General features: G+C 47.0%; 1 protein-coding gene across 1 annotated transcript in view; it reads left to right on the top strand.

Moving 5' to 3' along the window:
* The window catches only part of LOC114892961, a 41263-nt gene extending 24801 nt beyond the window's left edge, over positions 1-16462 (top strand). The window contains 4 exon segments of the mRNA XM_029218350.1: positions 10099-10211; positions 10213-10309; positions 10312-10343; positions 16412-16462. Of these exon segments, the coding sequence (XP_029074183.1) occupies positions 10099-10211; positions 10213-10309; positions 10312-10343; positions 16412-16462 (293 nt within the window).
* The last annotated feature ends 386 nt before the right edge of the window (positions 16463-16848 follow it).

The raw sequence follows: 16848 nt of genomic DNA, 5'->3' as shown, positions 1-16848 counted from the left end.
TTGGTGCCTTAACTCGTGGGAGGAGATATACCCAGGTGAGGTGAGGGGCAGCCACTGGCCGAGCGTGCTTTTCTGGGGTCATGGGCGTTGGCAGTATGTTTGTTGGAAGGGATGGAGGACATTGGTCCAGCCAGCCGGTTTGGCAAGTGGAGATTAGGTCAAAGAGCTGCTAGGTCAGTGGCAAAAGGGCGAGGGAGGAGGGAAGAATTTCCTGAAAGTTCCACAGTCCCCATCCCTTTGGGACAACTTATTTATTAAGTACTTATTATTTTCAAGCACCAGCATAAGTGCTTCATACGCTTTTCCTCAATTCTTTAGCCTCATTTTAGACAAGGAAACTGAGGTCCAGAGAGGGGAAGTGATTTGTCCTAGTTTGTCTTAGAAATGAGTACTATTATTTTACGAGTTTGATGGATGAGAAAAAAGATGAAAGAAAAATGGAATCACACTGAACTCCTGTTTTGAAGCTCGTTCTTTCACACTTTTTTTTTCTTTTAAGAAATAAAATTAAATATTGGGCAGATACAGGTGAATATGTATAGAGTGTGTAGAGTGTAAATCCCCCTGGAATCCAACACCCAGTTTAAGGAAAAGAGCAGCTCGGTGGCCTTTGTCACCATCACATGCTTCCCCGGGGCTCACTCCCCTCCTCCCTCCAGAGTAACCGCCATTCTGAATTTTGTATTGATCAGCCCTTGCTTTTCTTTTTAACTCCTAAGCCTGAACATTATATTGCTTACTTTAGCCTCTTTCTGAACTTTCGATAAACAGAATCTTCCTGTTTTACTCTTTGGAACTTGCTTTTTTTCTCCCCATAGGGTGCTGTGGGCATCCCCCCATGTCAGCTCTGTCTCTCTTCACCCCACGAAGGAGGGTGTACTTGTCACGTGGTTGAACTGACACTTACCCAACAGGGGGCCGCTTTTCCACTGCACCTCACTTCCCAAGGGGATCTATTAGGCCAGCCTTCCTGCTGATTCCCAGAGTGGGGACGTGACCGTGGCCAGTCTTCTGGCAAATGGAAGATTTAGATTCTGTCCACCATGCAGGTGTGCGGGTGAGAAGCCCCCCGGGAGCAAGCAGCACCTCCAAGCAGGCCTATGAAGGTGACAAGTACCTGATCTCAGCTCAACACCTCTGCTCTCAGGCCTGCCATGGCTCCTCCTTGTCTTGGCTGGACATCCAAGGCTGAGGGTGCTTTTGTCCTGCTGTCACCTAGCTCTGGGCTGGAGCGGCACTCAGTAATATTGAGTGAATGAACGAAGGGACCAAGGAAGGAAGTCTCCCCTGATTCTGCCCTGTGCTCGTAAGCCATCCCTCTCTCCCCTCTGATCCTGCCAATCCCCTTTCTCTGTCTTTCTCTTATACTACACTCTGTCCATCTTGCAACACTTAGAAATGGAATCTGCCTACGGGTGTTTAGCAGCCTGTGTTGACGTGACTTAATCTTAGACGCTGTAGGGACTCATGACTGTATGGATAGTGCATTTCCAGTGGCTGCCGCCATCAGAGGTATAGACGTGGAGAGGGTCTTTGCTGGTCAAGATTTTAAGTGTTTCTCATGGAGTCAGCCCACAAATGCTGATCAAACATCTGCTGTGCAAGAGACCCAGTGCTAGACCCAGGCCAGAAATAGCCAAGAAGGGGCAGGGAAAATATTATCATACTATTATCATCGCAGGTAACGTGAAGTAAGCACTCACTATATTCTGTTCGCGCTTCCAAGGGCTTTACATATTTAATTCATTTAATCCTGAAAGCACAGTCTGATGTTAGTACTGTTGCTATCTGCCTTTTTCACATGAGTTAATTGAGAGCTGAAAGAACTTGCTGGAAGCTCACACAGGTTATCAGAGGCAGAGGAGCTAGTATTTATTAAGGTCCTGTGACGGGTAAGCAATTGAACTCTGTGTCTGTGTCAGGCCCTATAGGGAGCCTGTGCGCTTGCTGATGCTGTTTCCATACTGCAGGCAAGAAGCTCAGGATCAGAGAGGTCAAGTGAGGTTCTCAAAATCACACAGCCACTTAGTAGCAGAGCGAGGTTCTGTTGCTTATGAGGGCAACAGAGTTTTATTGGATGGTGGTGGGATGGGAGGCGATTGGGACCGAGAGGCTGTTCTTGAAGACATGGTCTGACGGCAGAGGTGGGCAGACAGACAGGCAAGCAGGATGGTGGGGGTAAGCGTGATGATGGAGGGGGCATAGGCAGCTGCAAGGAGGCTCAGAGGGCTCTCCATTCTTCCTGGAGGTGATGGGGGCCTTTCTAGAAGAGGGGTGTGTGTGCTGAGACAGTAAAGATCTGGAGAGAGAAGTGCGGAGAGCAGGGCAGTCAGAGGAAAGCAGCTGAGCCAAGACATGGGACACGTGTGAGCCTGACCCTAGGGGAAATTGCACACCCTTACTGGGCAAGAATTTAGGAAAGCACAGAGGATGTGCTGCTCATAAGAGCCTTATCTATTTATTCATTTATTATTTTTATCCTCCCCCCCCACCCCATCCCCTTTGGTAACCATAAGTTTGTTTTCGTTGTCTGTGAATCTATTTCTGTTTTGTAAATAAGTTCATTTGTACTACTTTTTAGATTCCACATATAAGTGATATTACATATTTGTCTCTTTCTTTCTGACTTAATACTTAGTATGATAATCTCCAGGTCCATCCATTTTGCCACAAATGGCATTATTTCATTCTTTTTTTTACGGCTGAGTAATATTCCTTTGTGTATATAATGTGCCACGTCTTCTTTACCCATTCATCTGTTGATGGACAATTAGGTCACTTCCATGTCTTGCCTATTGTAAATAGTGCTGCTATGAACATTGGGGTGCATGTATCATTTTGAATTAGAGCTTCCGTCTTTTCTGGATATATGCCCAGGAGTGGGATTGCTGGATCATATGGTAACTCTATTTTTAGTTTTCTAAGGAGCCTCCATACTGTTTCCATAGTGGCTGCACCAATTTACACTCCCACCAACAGTGTAGGAGGGTTCCCTTTTCTCCACACCCTCTCCAGCATTTTTTATTTGTAGACTTTTTAATGATGGCCATTCTGACCGGCGTGAGGTGGTACCTCGTTGTAGTTTTGATTTGCATCTCTCTGATAATTAGCGATGTGGAGCATCTTTTCATGTGCCTCTTGGCCATCTGTATGTCCTCTTTGGAGAAACGTCTACTTAGGTCTTTTGCCCGTTGTTTGATTGGGTTGTAAGAAGCACATCTATTGAGCACCTACTATGTACCGAGCCCTATGCTGAGCTTTCTGAGTGTTCTCCTCTAATCCTTGCAAAATCTTACCCTCCAAGGTGAGAACTGTTACTGCGCCCGCTCCCCAGAGCAGCGGCTGAGCCTCAGAGAGGGGGTGGCGACTTCCCAGGACTCCCAACCATTGCACTCTGCTGCCTTCCTGTTGAAGAAACATCCGTCTCCCACCCACCTAAAACAGGCTACAGGAAGAATACATTAACTGGTCTGCATTTAATGCCTGTGTGTGCCAGACAGAGCACTCCACACTTTCTACGAGTAGACGTTTGTTAACACGTGCACTCATTCTATGAATTAGGTACTGTTATTATTACTATTATTACTCTCATTTTACAGACAAGAAAACAGGGGCTCAGAGAGGGAGGTGTCTAGCCCAAGTCACACAGCTAGGGAGCAGCAAAACTGTGCTGTGAACCCAGGCAGGCTGGCTTCAGGTTTCTCCCACTTAGCCACCTGGCGGCAGTTCAGATGGGTCCAGATGAGCCTCCCCAAAGCAGCCTTGCCGGGCACACTCTGATCTTCAGCACGTCTCCGAGCTAAACAGCAGGAAAGTCAGCCCAAGGAAGACCTCGGGCCCCTCCCTGAAACACAGGGATGGGACCTGAGCTGGGTCAACTGACGACACCGTGGGTGGCCTGGACCAGCTCATAAATGGAGAATGCCATGGGGCTGTTTGTGCCGGTGACATCATGGCTCCAATGTGGTCCAGGCCGCTGCAAATTAAAGAGAGGGTAATTGACTTAGTGTTAGAATGGCGGCCTCATCATTTCTATGTGGCCACTGCTGCCTTAGCTCATGCTGGAAAGTTCCTTCATGCCCTCAGAAGAGGCCTTGGCATGGTCTTGCCGGTGGGGCTGATTCCCAGGCAGCTGTTCCCGGAGCTCAGCATCAGCCCTGAGACCCCCAGGCAGAGAGAGAAGGCCTCAGCAAGCCGCCGCTGCAGCTGGCAAGGCGGACTCAGGGCTGGCTGGGGGTTCACCTCCCCGTCTCCCCACCCCAGCATAACCCGTGTCACCCGCTATGAAGTGTGTCCTCCAAGCTCCTGAGAGCAGAAACTCGGTCAGGCTCACTGCCGTAGCCCCAGCACTCAGAGCACCTCACACACAGTAGGCACACAATAAATGCTTATTGAACATGTAGACAAAACCGTGAAACTAGACAGAGCGTGCACTGAACTATCTTGCCCCCTCTTTAAACATAAGCCGAGTGGGAGCGCATGGGTGGGAAGAACAGTCTGTGTCCTGATTCTGCCTTTCAGTAGCCAGAGCCCTTTGGTGAGTTGTTTCTCTTCTGAGTCTCAGTTCCTTGGTCTGTAAAATGGGGAGAGTAAGAACTCATAGCTCCCAGGGTTGTGTCAGGAGCAACTGAGCCAGTTCACACAGTGGGTTAGGTTAGCACATGCTGGGTCTGTTTGCTCCTTGCCTCTTCTTGACAAACTCTAAGTACCTTCATTAGCAAGAAGTGTATCTATTTCATATCTGTACCCCTTTCCCACGGCAAGCTGCTAGTATTAGTACAGTACGTGGCACATAGTAGGTGATCAGTGACTACTTGGAGGGTGGATGGATGGATGGATGGATGGATAAATAGATGCTATGTTTTTTTATTTAGTTTTATTCTTTGTCATCCTAGCATTACAAATCAAAATGATTTTAGGAAAATTCATAATGGAGTGAAAATAATATCCTGGGTGCTCAAATCCATTCATTTGGAGCCTCCTTTCATCCGTATCCCCACTTATTGCTTTGGAATGTGCAACATCATTTTAAATGCTCTGATAAGTCCTGCAATAAAGAAACATGTTAGTTCATTTAAACCAGAGTTTATTGATTATAGTCAATGACAGCTTTTGTTTTCTCTGAGGTTCTACTCCTCTATGGTACACTGTGGTGAATGTAAGTATTAAAGATCTTTGGAATTTTTTTACTTGGCAATCCCTTACTTGAAATGCTTCTGTGATGGGAAAGCCACTGTGTGTGTGTGTGTGTGTGTGTTTGTGTGTGTGTGTGTGTTTTCTGATGCTGTGGGCTTGAAAACACTATACTAGGAGAAGGGAGACATTGCATGCCCACCTTGCCAGTGATGGAACTTGCTGTGTGACTATGATGATTCACCGTCATCTGTAAAAGGAAGAATATGATGGACTCGGCCTCTAAGTTCCCTTCCAGCTCCTGGCTCTACCCTGCAATTCTGCCTGCTTCCCAAAGGATGTGTCCATATATGGATCACCTATTATGTGCCTCCCTGGGTTTCCCTCTCTCCCAAGATGTCTACCCACTCCATTTGTCTAAGGGACAGACTGCCAAGAAGAGGTAAATTACCCACATGTACTCCAAATATTTAGATACCTTGGTGCTGTGACTTAATTTTCCATGTCGGCCCCCACCCCGAGTCCTGGCAGTGGGGAGTGGGTGGGGAGTGTCGATTTTCCTACCAGGGGCAATCAGTTTCGAGTGCCACTGCTCCGCTCCCAGCTTGGTGCCTGCCCAGAGCAAACTAGCTCGTCACTGTGTTTTGGGCGCAGTCACTTGCTCCTCCTGCCCTCCTCCCTCCTCTGTCTCTCAGGAGTCAGCAGCGGTGGCCTAGCTGGCGAAATCATTCCACCTCAGTTATTCCCAAAGCTCCTAGAGGCAGTGCTAGGATCGCCATCTCTGCGCTCCTGGTGGAGATTGCTGGCAACCCCGCTGAGTCTACGTGGACCTGGGAGGCTTGGGAAGGTGTCTGAGTGGAGACTGAGGGCCCAGTGCCTGGACTGAGGTTCAGAGACCCCTCAGTGAGGGCTCTTGAGAGTCTGGAGATGGTTATTGCCACCTCCACCATCACCTCTCAAAGTGGGATCTGTCTGCAAACCCCATTCTGTGGACAGAGTTGGAGGGTCGGGACATGGTGAATGGAACCAAACACTGGCACTTAAAATCTATGTTCCCAAGAACCCCTAAGGATCTCAGCTTGTCTGGGGCCTCTTCCCTCAGTGAGGAGGACAAAGGGGAAGAATGCCCAGCACACTTCTTATACTTACTAGGTACTCAGGAAAAACCAGATTTCATTCCGCTAAACATGCCATTGATTGTAATATGCACCATTATTTGGTGTCTTGCTAAGAAGAAAAAAAAACAAGCTACTAATTAAAATATGGCACACCACTCATTGTAAGATGAATCCTGATTCAGAGATAGTAAAATCTAAATAAGTGCATCGTGGAACCAACTATATCTGGTATCTACTAAGTAAGAGAACCAACGGGTGAGTGGTAGAAGGCTTCGGTTCGTTGTTTGGTTTCTGTTTTATTATGTTTACAGGTGGTGCTGCCATCGACTTGCTTTGTCACCTTGGAGAAACCACTTTCCACCCTTGGGCCTCGTCATAATGTGAGACCCACCTTCCTCTCCAGCCACGCCATAGGGCTGCTGTAGAAATCAGATAGAATCGGGGCAGTGACGAACCTCTGTAGCTGCCGAGCCATTTAAATGAGAACCCAAGGTGTCAGCCTATAGTGAAATCCTTGTCCGAATGTGCTTGCTGTCAGTGTATTCGCTGTGTGACTTTGGACAAGTTGCTCCACCTTCCTGAGCCTCAGTTTCCCCCATCTCCCCTAGAGAGACAGAGATAAACCTTACAGGGCTGATGCGATGTTTGTGAAGTGCTGAGCGCCATGGCTGGCACACGGTAAACAGCCCCAGGAATCCTAGTTGCCGTGACTATTTGCAAATGTACTTGAATTATCTGAGTGGTAAGAAATGGGCTTTGGTAATTTTTTTTAAGCACCATCATATCACCAGTGTCTTGAAGATAGCTTGTTCGTTGAACAATCTGATGAACAAATGAATGGATGAATGAATGAATACACGGAGAAATGCATATTCTCAGGTGTCCGAGTAAGACTGAGTTCCATAAGCAGGAGCTTTTTGAAGCACTCAGAGGCAAAACAAGAAATAAATCACCTTGGAGATCTTGTAGCTCTACCCCCATTTCACAGAGGAAGATACTGAGGCTCTGGGAAGTTCAGGAAGTTGCCTGAGGCCACACTACTCACAAATAGACTCCGGTCCGAGCCCCCAACTACCATCGTGGCCTTTCCCCTTCAGCCTCATACTCTGGGCCAATGTCTAGTGACTCCAGACTCCAGTGACCAAGGCAGGCTGTCGCCAGGTTGAGCACTGCACCATTTCTCCCAATGTAATCTCTTCCAAAGGAGGCCCTGGGAGGAAGCCACTGCCACAGCCTCCGAGGCCTCAGACCCAGCCCCATTATTATTCTTCTCGGTGTAATAAATACATTTTAAGAGAAACAGATGCTGGAACAGTTGGACAGGAAGGGCCCAGGCATGTGAAGAGGAATCTGGTTTGTGAAAATCTGTTGATTTGCCAGACGGTGAGCAATATGGTACAGACAGCCAGGTCTGGGTACAGACAGCCAGGTCTGGGTCCGGCTGCCAGGTGGGCTGATCGGGCCTCCCCACTGTGTTCTGTTGGTCCTCTCGGGCCACCATCCTCAGGCGCCCAAATTGGTGTCCAGCTATCATTCCTGCCAAAGATGGGCCCTGGATGCTCCTTAATGACTTTCGCCACTGAAGCAGGGTGGGGACCTTCATCTTGGGAGCTGGCAGCTTGCGTCCGGAGTGGCAGGGCTGGGGAAGGCATCTTCTGATTCAGACCCAGCCACTTCCGTGCGTGGCTTTTCTCTTCCCTATATTGGCTTCACTCTCTGATGGTGCTGGTTACCTGCAAGCAGGTACTTTGATACCTGACCCTGTGAAACCACGGTAGGAAAGTGTGTCTTGCTGCCCTTCCTGCCTGGTGAGAGTTTCTCTTCTTCTCCCTCCACCACCACTGATGGGAGAAAGAAATGTTGGCTTCTTTACAAAAGATGCTCTGGCTGCTGCAGGTGTAGGGTCCAGCTTCAGTGAGGCAGAGACGCCCAGAGCAGACTTCTTTCCACCAGGCTGGCTACCCCCACACCCTCTCCCTTGGCCTGAGCTCACAAATCCTGCTGATTTTTGGCAGGAAGATGTGGCCCGTGGGTAGTGACCGGGGAACAGAACATCGAATGTCTGACCTGGCTTCTTGTCTTCATAACAATCCAGCAGGTGAAAGTGATGGCCCCCATTTTGCAGATGAGAAAGTGGAGGATCCAAGAGGGAATGTGACTTGCCTAGGGTCACGCGGCTCAGAGGAATCAGTGTTGGGCGGGGCCCACAGGGTTGCCTGACTCTGATTTCTCTCCTCTTTCTGCTGACCCAGCCCCCTCCCTAGGGACAAACTTACACTTCTTCATTCTCCCAAAACACAGGCTAGAGATGAAGATGTTCTGCCCTCTCCCTTGCCTTGCCTGTGGTCACAAACAAAGTGGGGCCTTCATCTGTTTCTGGGAGAACTAGTACTGATAACCTCTTTCTTCCCCAGATGTTTTGTCCCCCTCCCTGAGCTGACCTACAGAGGGCGATTAACCATGTCATAGGCTTTCCCCCAAAAAGTATGCTTTTCCAATTATCTCAAAAAGGTAAAAAAAAAAAAAAAAAAAAAGACCTGGAAAGTCAAGAATTCTGCATCCAAATTATATTTCTCCATGGATTTCTTGCTCCCAGAAGTAGTATGAAGTTATTATGCGTGGCTGTGTAACCTGATTTTTTTTTTTTATTTTTGGTGGGGGAAGGACTATTCTTTTCTAAAACAGTAATGATAAAAGTCTCACTGCCTACCCTTTGTTGAGAACTTAAGATATTCCAGGCTCTGCACTGAGAATTGTACACACGTCATCTTATTTAGCCCTCTCAGAACCCCTATAAGGTGGCTGTCCATATTACCATGTCATAGTGACAATAAGGGACACACGGTTAGAAGGTGGCAGAGCTGGGATTTAGCAGGTTTCCTGTCTATGTGTCAGGTCCTCTGGGCGGCTTCCCTGAATTTCCATTCTACCTCCTGCAGCTTGAAGAGGAGGGAAAGGCGACACTGATCTTTCTTGACTCCCTTGCAGCTAGAATTCATCCCTACCAATGAGAGGCACTGATGTGACATTTGGGAAGCTGATGTGAAGCCACACTCTGGTGGCTCGAGGCCACAGCTGTTGGACAGTCTAGTCACGCAAATGCAAGACTCTCCTGCAGCAGAGATCATGTGTCTTGGCCCCTCATCCTGGGTCTCTAGAGGCGGTGGTGTTGGACGTGCCGCAGCTTCTTGCTTCCAGCATAATTCCAGCAGTGGCTGTCCAGGTGCCTCTGTTCTGTATTTTCTGGGAGTTATTCCAAGAGGCTTAACCTAGAACTTGCTCCTTCCAGTAGTTCTATATGCACTTAAATCCCTGTATTAAATCCCATCCTGCTTAAAATACCTAGACTGGACCTTGTTTCCTGCATAGAACCTAAACTGGTATGCTGTTTTTGACTTCAGGGACACCTACTCTGGGTCTCAAACCTCATTTTCCTCATTTGTACAATTTATGAAGTCACAGAGGGACTGTAATGAGCAAGTAGAAGCAGAAGGGCTTTCCCGCCAGAAAATACTCTCTGGAGAACGTGGCCCAGTTGAAATGTGCTCTCCCTAATAGAGAATGTGGGCCATAGTTTCTCCAGTAACTGAGCCCCATCCGTCTCTTACCCTTAAACTCATGACAGAACCAGGTACCTGACCAGCTTGCCGAGGACCTGGAGGGCAGCTGGGGTAGGGAGCGAGGGGGAGGGGAAGTAGCTTGTGGCTCCTATCCACTCATAATCCTCCTCACCTGTAATTACATCTCCTGTGCATTTCACCTGGGATCCTTGCTATGACTTTGTGGTAGAAGCTGCTGGCCTGTACTGTATTATCCCTGTCTTTCTATCTTATGGGGGTCACGGCAGGAGGCCCCATCACAAGCTCCCCCGTCACTTTTATTAAAATGGTGCAGCCTCAGGAAGTTGACAGTGTTGATCAGGGCCCTCTGGGGTCTTGCTTGCTTAGCAGGGAAATGAGTCAGGAGGGGGACAGTCATGAGAAGGGAACCGAATACCTGCCAGGATGCGTCAGCCACTGTTAGGTTGACTTTTGTGTGCAAAGAAGCTGGATCTGAGAGGAGACTGAGAGCGTGTGGAAGCCACTGGGTTCAGTCATAATTCAATCAACATTTTTTGACCACCTACTATGTGCCAGGCCCTGTGTTTGTACCGAGAATTCATGGTAAAGAAATCAGGCACAGTGCTTGCTCTCCTTGGGGAGAGAGAACTGAACAGACTTTTGTACAGTGCAGTGATTAGTGCTGTTAGGGGAAGCAGAAGGAGCAGTGGGAACCCAAGAAAGCCACCTGACCCAGCTGGGGGGCGGTAATCAAGGAAGGCTGCCTGAAGGAGGTGACATTTAAGCTGCAATCTGAGGAACATATAGGAATTTTTCAGGCAAAAGGGGATGGTGGGGCGGGGAGGGGACAGAATGCTCTTAGCAGAGAAAAAGCTTGAACAAAGCTCTGGACTAAGAATGAGTTTATATAAGGACTCAGAGTTGTTATGCAGAGACGGGCTGAGTAAATGGTGAGGGGGCGAGTGGCAGGGCCAGGCCTAGATGCCATAATATCTAAGGTCTCTTCTCCTTTTAAAATTGTATGGTGCTCTTCCTTAGACTAAAAATCCACTCCCAGTTGACTTTAGGAAAAAAACCAAACAGGTTTCACTGGACCCCAGAGGCTTTCTGTGAGTAAGGTTGAGAAAAGATCCCACTCTCTCTGTGAGGATTTTCTTCCCATGAGGTAGAGAACTGGGCTCTTAGACATCTAAATTTCCTCAGGGGACACTCAGCAGAACCCTTCCAGGAGAAAAGGTGCTGTGCAGTGGCCCAAGTTTGGAAACAAAATGGACAGGAGTAAAAATACCTATTTTCTGGAGTTAGGACCCTCTCTGCTCTAGTAATCAAGATTCCCAAAGTACTTACAGCAGCTCCCTTTACACTGAAGAAGGCACGTTTGATGCATTAATGCATGTAGGTCTTACTATGTCTAAAGTGGCAAAAAATACTGCTTTGATTAAGGATTAAAGATTCTCGTGTACTCAAATGTAAGCTCCTTGGAGGAGGCCAGAATGGTTCCATTGTTTGTTTCTGCACCTGCAGAGCCCAGGGAACAGCTTAGTGAGTGTCTGTTGAATGACTAGATGAATGACTGAATGAAATAATTTAAATAGTAAATAGGAGGGAGTCTGCTACAGTGCCTGGCACATAGTAGGTGCTCAACTTAATGACATATTCTTATTGTGAGCGCCGGATCAGTTGTCAGAAGCCTGAATTATTAGTCTAGCTTTACCTTTAACACAACTGGGAAATACTGGCCCAATCTCTTTCCCCTCTAGACCTCAGTTTTCCTATCTGTGAAATAAGGGTCCTTCCACTTCAGGCATTTTATGAAATGGATGAGAACTTGGCTCTGGTTAAGAAAAAAAATGGCCTGTACACAACAGTGAGATACTAATGCACACTCACAAGTTGGCTAAGATTAAAAATACTGACAACAACAAATGTTGATGAGGTTGAAGAGCAACTGGAACTCTTATACATTGCTGGTGGGACTGTAAAATGGTATAACCACTTTAGGAAAAAGCTTATAACGTTTCTTATAAAACTCAGCATACCCCTACCTACCTTATAACCCAGAAATTTAACTCAATATTTGCAAAGAGAAATGAAACAAGTTCACAAAAAGATTTGTATAAGAATGTTCATAGGAGTTTTATTGAAAGCAAAACTAGATATGGCCTAATGACCATCAACAGGAGAATGAACAAATGAATTATGGTATGTTCACATGGTAGAGTCCTACACAAGAGTAAAAAGAACAAACTACTGATATATATAATGGTATGAGTCAATCTCCAAAACTTCATGTTCAATGAAATAAACCAGACAGAAAAGAGTACAAATTGTATGCACTTATATAAAATTCTAGAAAAAACAAAACTAATAGATGGTGGGAAATAATAACAGTGCTTGCCTCTGGGGGTTAGGGCAAGGATTGACTGGGAAGGGGCTGTGGGAACTTTCTGGGGAGGGGTGAGAGGTTTGGGTCACACAGTTTTTTGCATTTGACAAAATTCAGTGTCAGCCCCACTTATGATTTATGCATTTCAATACATTCATATACTTTTTTACATAAAAACTATAAACACGTATTGATATTGCATTGCAGAAATGTTTGCTTGAAATGCATAAAAGATAAGATGAATTAATGGATGGATAGAGAGTTAGATAGATGGATAGGCACGATAGAGTATATAAATGCTAATGGTGGGATCTAGGTGGAGGATAAAAACTTTATAAAAAGTTCCAGACTTTTAACAAACTTTCATGAGAAGTTTGCTATAAACTTCCTTCAATTTTTCTGTCTTTGAAACTTTTTATAGTAAAATGCTAGTGAAAAAGGTGGACCCATCTAAGTTTAATACAAAACCCATCAGCTTCACCTCTCCCATTTGATTTTTTTAGACCAATGATATGAAAAATAAATTAATCTTAGAAATTTAAAGCGTACATATAAACTCATCTCCTACTTGCATTTTTCTGTCTCTGAACACCTGGAAAAGGATAACTGATGACTGAGTAAATTATTCCTTATTCTTATATGATTACTAATCATTAAAGATGCCTTGGGACTAATAGTACCAACAATCAAGACAGGCTTGATACGGATTCAGCAAACACTTACTGAGCTGGACCATGTGCCAGGCATTTTGCCACGTGGTTTCTTCTGCTTCATCTTCAAAACAACTCAGCAGAAAGTAGACATCTTTTCAACCATTTTACAGACCTCAAACCAAACTCAGAAATGTTTAGAAATTTAACCATGGTCACAGAGCCACTGAAATGGTCTTCAGTGACTATTATTTCTCTCCTTCCAGAAAATGCACCCACTCTTCCTATCTTAAGATAAAAACCCTTATAACGTAACCACAGCCAGCCCTTTGGATGCAGCAATTACAGGCATATCTCTATTTATTGTGCTTCACTTTATTGAACTTCACAGATACTCCATTTTTTTCAAATTGAAGGTTTGTGGCTGTTCCTGTGTTGTCAGATGATAATTAGCATTTCTTAGCAATAAAGTATTTTTAAATTAAGGTATATACATTGTTTTTTAGACACAATGCTATTGCACCCTTAACAGACTACAGTATAGTGTAAACGTAACTTTTATATGCACTGGGAAACCAAAAAAATATATGTGACTTACTTTATTGTGATATTCACTTTTATTATGGTGGTCTGGAACCGAACCTGCAATATCTCTTGAGGTCTGCCTGTAAGCTAAAGGATAGTTGCATGACAGGGACAGGCCAATCAGAGGCCTTCTCTGGGATTTTCTAAATTGAGAGTAGTAAATGGACATCTGGCTCTTTCTTATAAATCTCAGGCTCTAAGCTCATAGCTTTGAGGATAGTGGGGGTCATGAGTCCTTGATGTGAAGAATACTTTATGCCAGGATCTCTATACACCCCATCCCATTCAAACCTCACAGGAACCCTATGAGATAACTTTCCTTTTCCCTTCTTGTGGATGAGGAGACTGAAGGTCAGAGAGGGTAAGTCGATTTCCCAAAGGAACACAGCTAACGAGGGGAAGATTCAAAACCAGGCTTAGTGACCACAGGATAGGCCTAGAGGACTCCCCAGTGGGTCCAAGGGGTCAGCCTGGAGCTCACAAGGCCCCCTCCAATGCAGAACTGCACTGGTCAGAGCCGTCTACTGCCTTCAGCTCGGACCCCCAAATTCACAACACGAAGCAACGGCTTAACTCCCAGTAACCAGAGCAACCCAGCTAGAGACCTCTGAAGGACCTCCCTGGTTCTCAAGTCCTAGACAACACAGTCTGCCATTGCTTCTGCACAGATTCCCTTCCTGTATCAACAAGATGCAGAGCTCAGGATCTGACTGTGGTTATGGGGAAGTGAAGGAATGAATTCTCAGTTCTGGGGGACTTTGTTCCCTATGGCAGCCTCTCGGATGCCAGTCAGTCACAGTGAACTGAAGGCAAAGGGCGTAACAGGAATTGGCTTTGGGAGCTGGACTCTTAGATCTGAATCCAAGCTAGACTGTGCCAGTTTATCTCATTTGATTCTTAGAGGTAACAGCAGTCCCATTTTACAGATGAGAAGACTGAGGTCAGAAAAGACTTTTAAACTCGTCTTTATGAGCTCTTTACTCCATGTAAGCTCCAGTGCTAGGCTTTCTATGTATCTGACTCACATTCTTGCCCCATGATAGGTATGGCCCATTATTCCCATTTTACAGATGACAGAACTGAGGTTTGGAGAGGGAAGTGACTCGGCCAGGTAATGGCGGAGCCGGGATTTGAAGAGACAACTCTAGAGCCTGTGTATCTGAGGCCTTGCTCACCTTCCCAGGAGCAGTTTTGCTGGTTCAGATGTAGGAATGGATTGTGGCTGTGGCCCTTCTGACCCACAGGCACGAAACTGAATCTGTTATCGACATTTTAAAATCCAAGGTTTGTTTTGTTTTGTTTTAATGCTTAGAAGTTTTGTGCTGCCTTCAGATAAAAGAAAGAAAACGTGATGAGGTCTATCTCCCCCACTGCCCGCTCCTTCCCTAACACCCACCTGTTAAAAAGTCCCTCAATGGACCCATGGGCCTAAGCCTGGGCTTTGCTGGCACCTACAGCAGCTGAGATGCGGCCCCCGCAGGCCATGTGCTGCTAATTGTATTACAGATTTCAGGGGGAGACGAGGGGAAGCAGAGGGGAAAAGCAACTTTTGCCAGCTCTCCAAACGGCCCCGCCCACTAAGTCTTACTGCGTAGAAGGTGCCAGATCAGATTAGAGTCACCAGTTGCCACATTATCCTGTCTTGACTTCACTAACGCTCATTAAGCTCCGAAAATCCCTTTTACGATGTTTAGGACACCTCCAGAGGAGTTTGCAGTGTAAATATTATTCCACCATTAAATCCTGCCACAAGGCCGCCGTCAACAAGTGGGATTCGAGAAGGTTCCGCCTAGGGGGCTCCGCGGGGCGCCTGTGAAGTGCGGCCAAGGGGCTCCGCCAACAAGCCAGCGCGAGCGATAAAGGCCCCCAGTTCTCCCACAGACGCCTCCTGCCACTTGGGCCTGCTTAACAGAGCGGCCGCTGGGGCACGATTTGGGTTAAGAATCAAACACACGGCCCGGGGGCCCCTGGGAGCCAGGGCCTGCCTTGGACAGCTGGTGTGCACGCTGGACCCACTCCGGAGTAGGGGCCTCGGGGGCTGCAGCGCGCTTGGTGGAGGCTGGGGTCTGGCGCCCGTCTCTCCCGCCCCAGCAGCAGATGTGGGCATCGGGCTTGGGGAGGTGACTTTTCCCAGCCGGAGGCCTCTTTGCCTTGGCTGTCCTTTCGTCTGCACGCCTTTATTAATTTATGTCTTTGGCGGAGGGAAATCGCTGCATTAGAGCCATGGATTCTTGCGGATGGATAACCTGTCTGGCTCAGCACATGCTGCCGTGGCTGGCGCGGCTGTCACTGCTTTTTTGTTTTTCTTTTTCTTTCTTTCTTCCTTTCCTTTTTTTTTTTTAATTTAATCAATTTCTCTTTTCAGCCGATTTGCAGGTTGCACTCCTGGGAGATGGTGACAGAAGATGGTGGACTTACATACGGAAATTGCACGATGCGGCGCCCGGCCCGGCTTGGGGTGGACGCTCATTGTGCCACGAATGACCTTCGAACCCCCTACTCTGTGCCAAGTGCTGCTCTAGGCTCTGGGGACCCAGCAGGGAGCAAGACAGGTATGGTTCCTGCCGCGTGAGGTAACCGTCTAGAGCTCTGGCTGTGCGGAATCCAGCAGTGTCAGTAAGTCCAGGGACACAGTGGGTGCACAGTAACCTGGGGGCGATGTAATGCATGCACAGCCCCTGGCACTGTGTCGGGCACATAATAATTGCTCAGCTAAGGCTGTCTCTCTCATTCTCTCTTCGGAGGTTGGAGTCCCAGGTGAATCACTTTTTGCAGCTGTGTGACATTGAGATCATCCCTTTCCCTCTCTGAGGCTCAGTTTCCCCATCTGTGAAGTGGGGCTTATAAAACGTGCCGTATGGAGCTGTTGAAAGCGTTTGTTTATCCTCATGGGCTTACAGTTATTGAGCACCTACTGTGTGCTGGGTGCTGAGGGTTTAAGCAGTGATTGAGATCTGGTGCCTCCCTTGTGTTTCGTAGTCTGCTGAGGAGTTAACAGGTAAATTCAACGACCCCTGCTCGGTGCTGTGATGGGGTAACTCAGGGACACTGTGGAAGCCTCGATGAAGGGCCCTTAATGTAGCCTGCAGGGATCAGCAAACTAGGGCCCACAGGTCAAATCCGGCCCATTGCCTCCTTTTGTACTGTTCCCAAGCTAAGAATGGTTTTTACATTTGTAAATGATTGTTTTAAAAGTCAAAATAATATTTCATGCCACGTGAAAACTATAGGAAATTCAAATGCCAGTGTCCATAGATAAAGCTGTATTAAAAGCCTGCGGTACCCACTTGTCTGTGGATTGCCTGCAGCCACTTTTGAGCTATGATGGCAGAGTTGAGCCGTGGCAACAGAGACCACAGGTCCCACAAGGCCTAAAATATTTACTGTTTGGCTCTTTACAGAATGAGTTTGCCAGC

This window comes from Monodon monoceros, unplaced genomic scaffold (genome assembly GCF_005190385.1).
Source record: "Monodon monoceros isolate NGI ecotype Baffin Bay Population unplaced genomic scaffold, NGI_Narwhal_1 Super_Scaffold_1, whole genome shotgun sequence".
NCBI classification, from domain to species: Eukaryota; Metazoa; Chordata; class Mammalia; order Artiodactyla; family Monodontidae; genus Monodon; species Monodon monoceros.
This window is presented reverse-complemented; position numbering and strand designations above follow the sequence as displayed.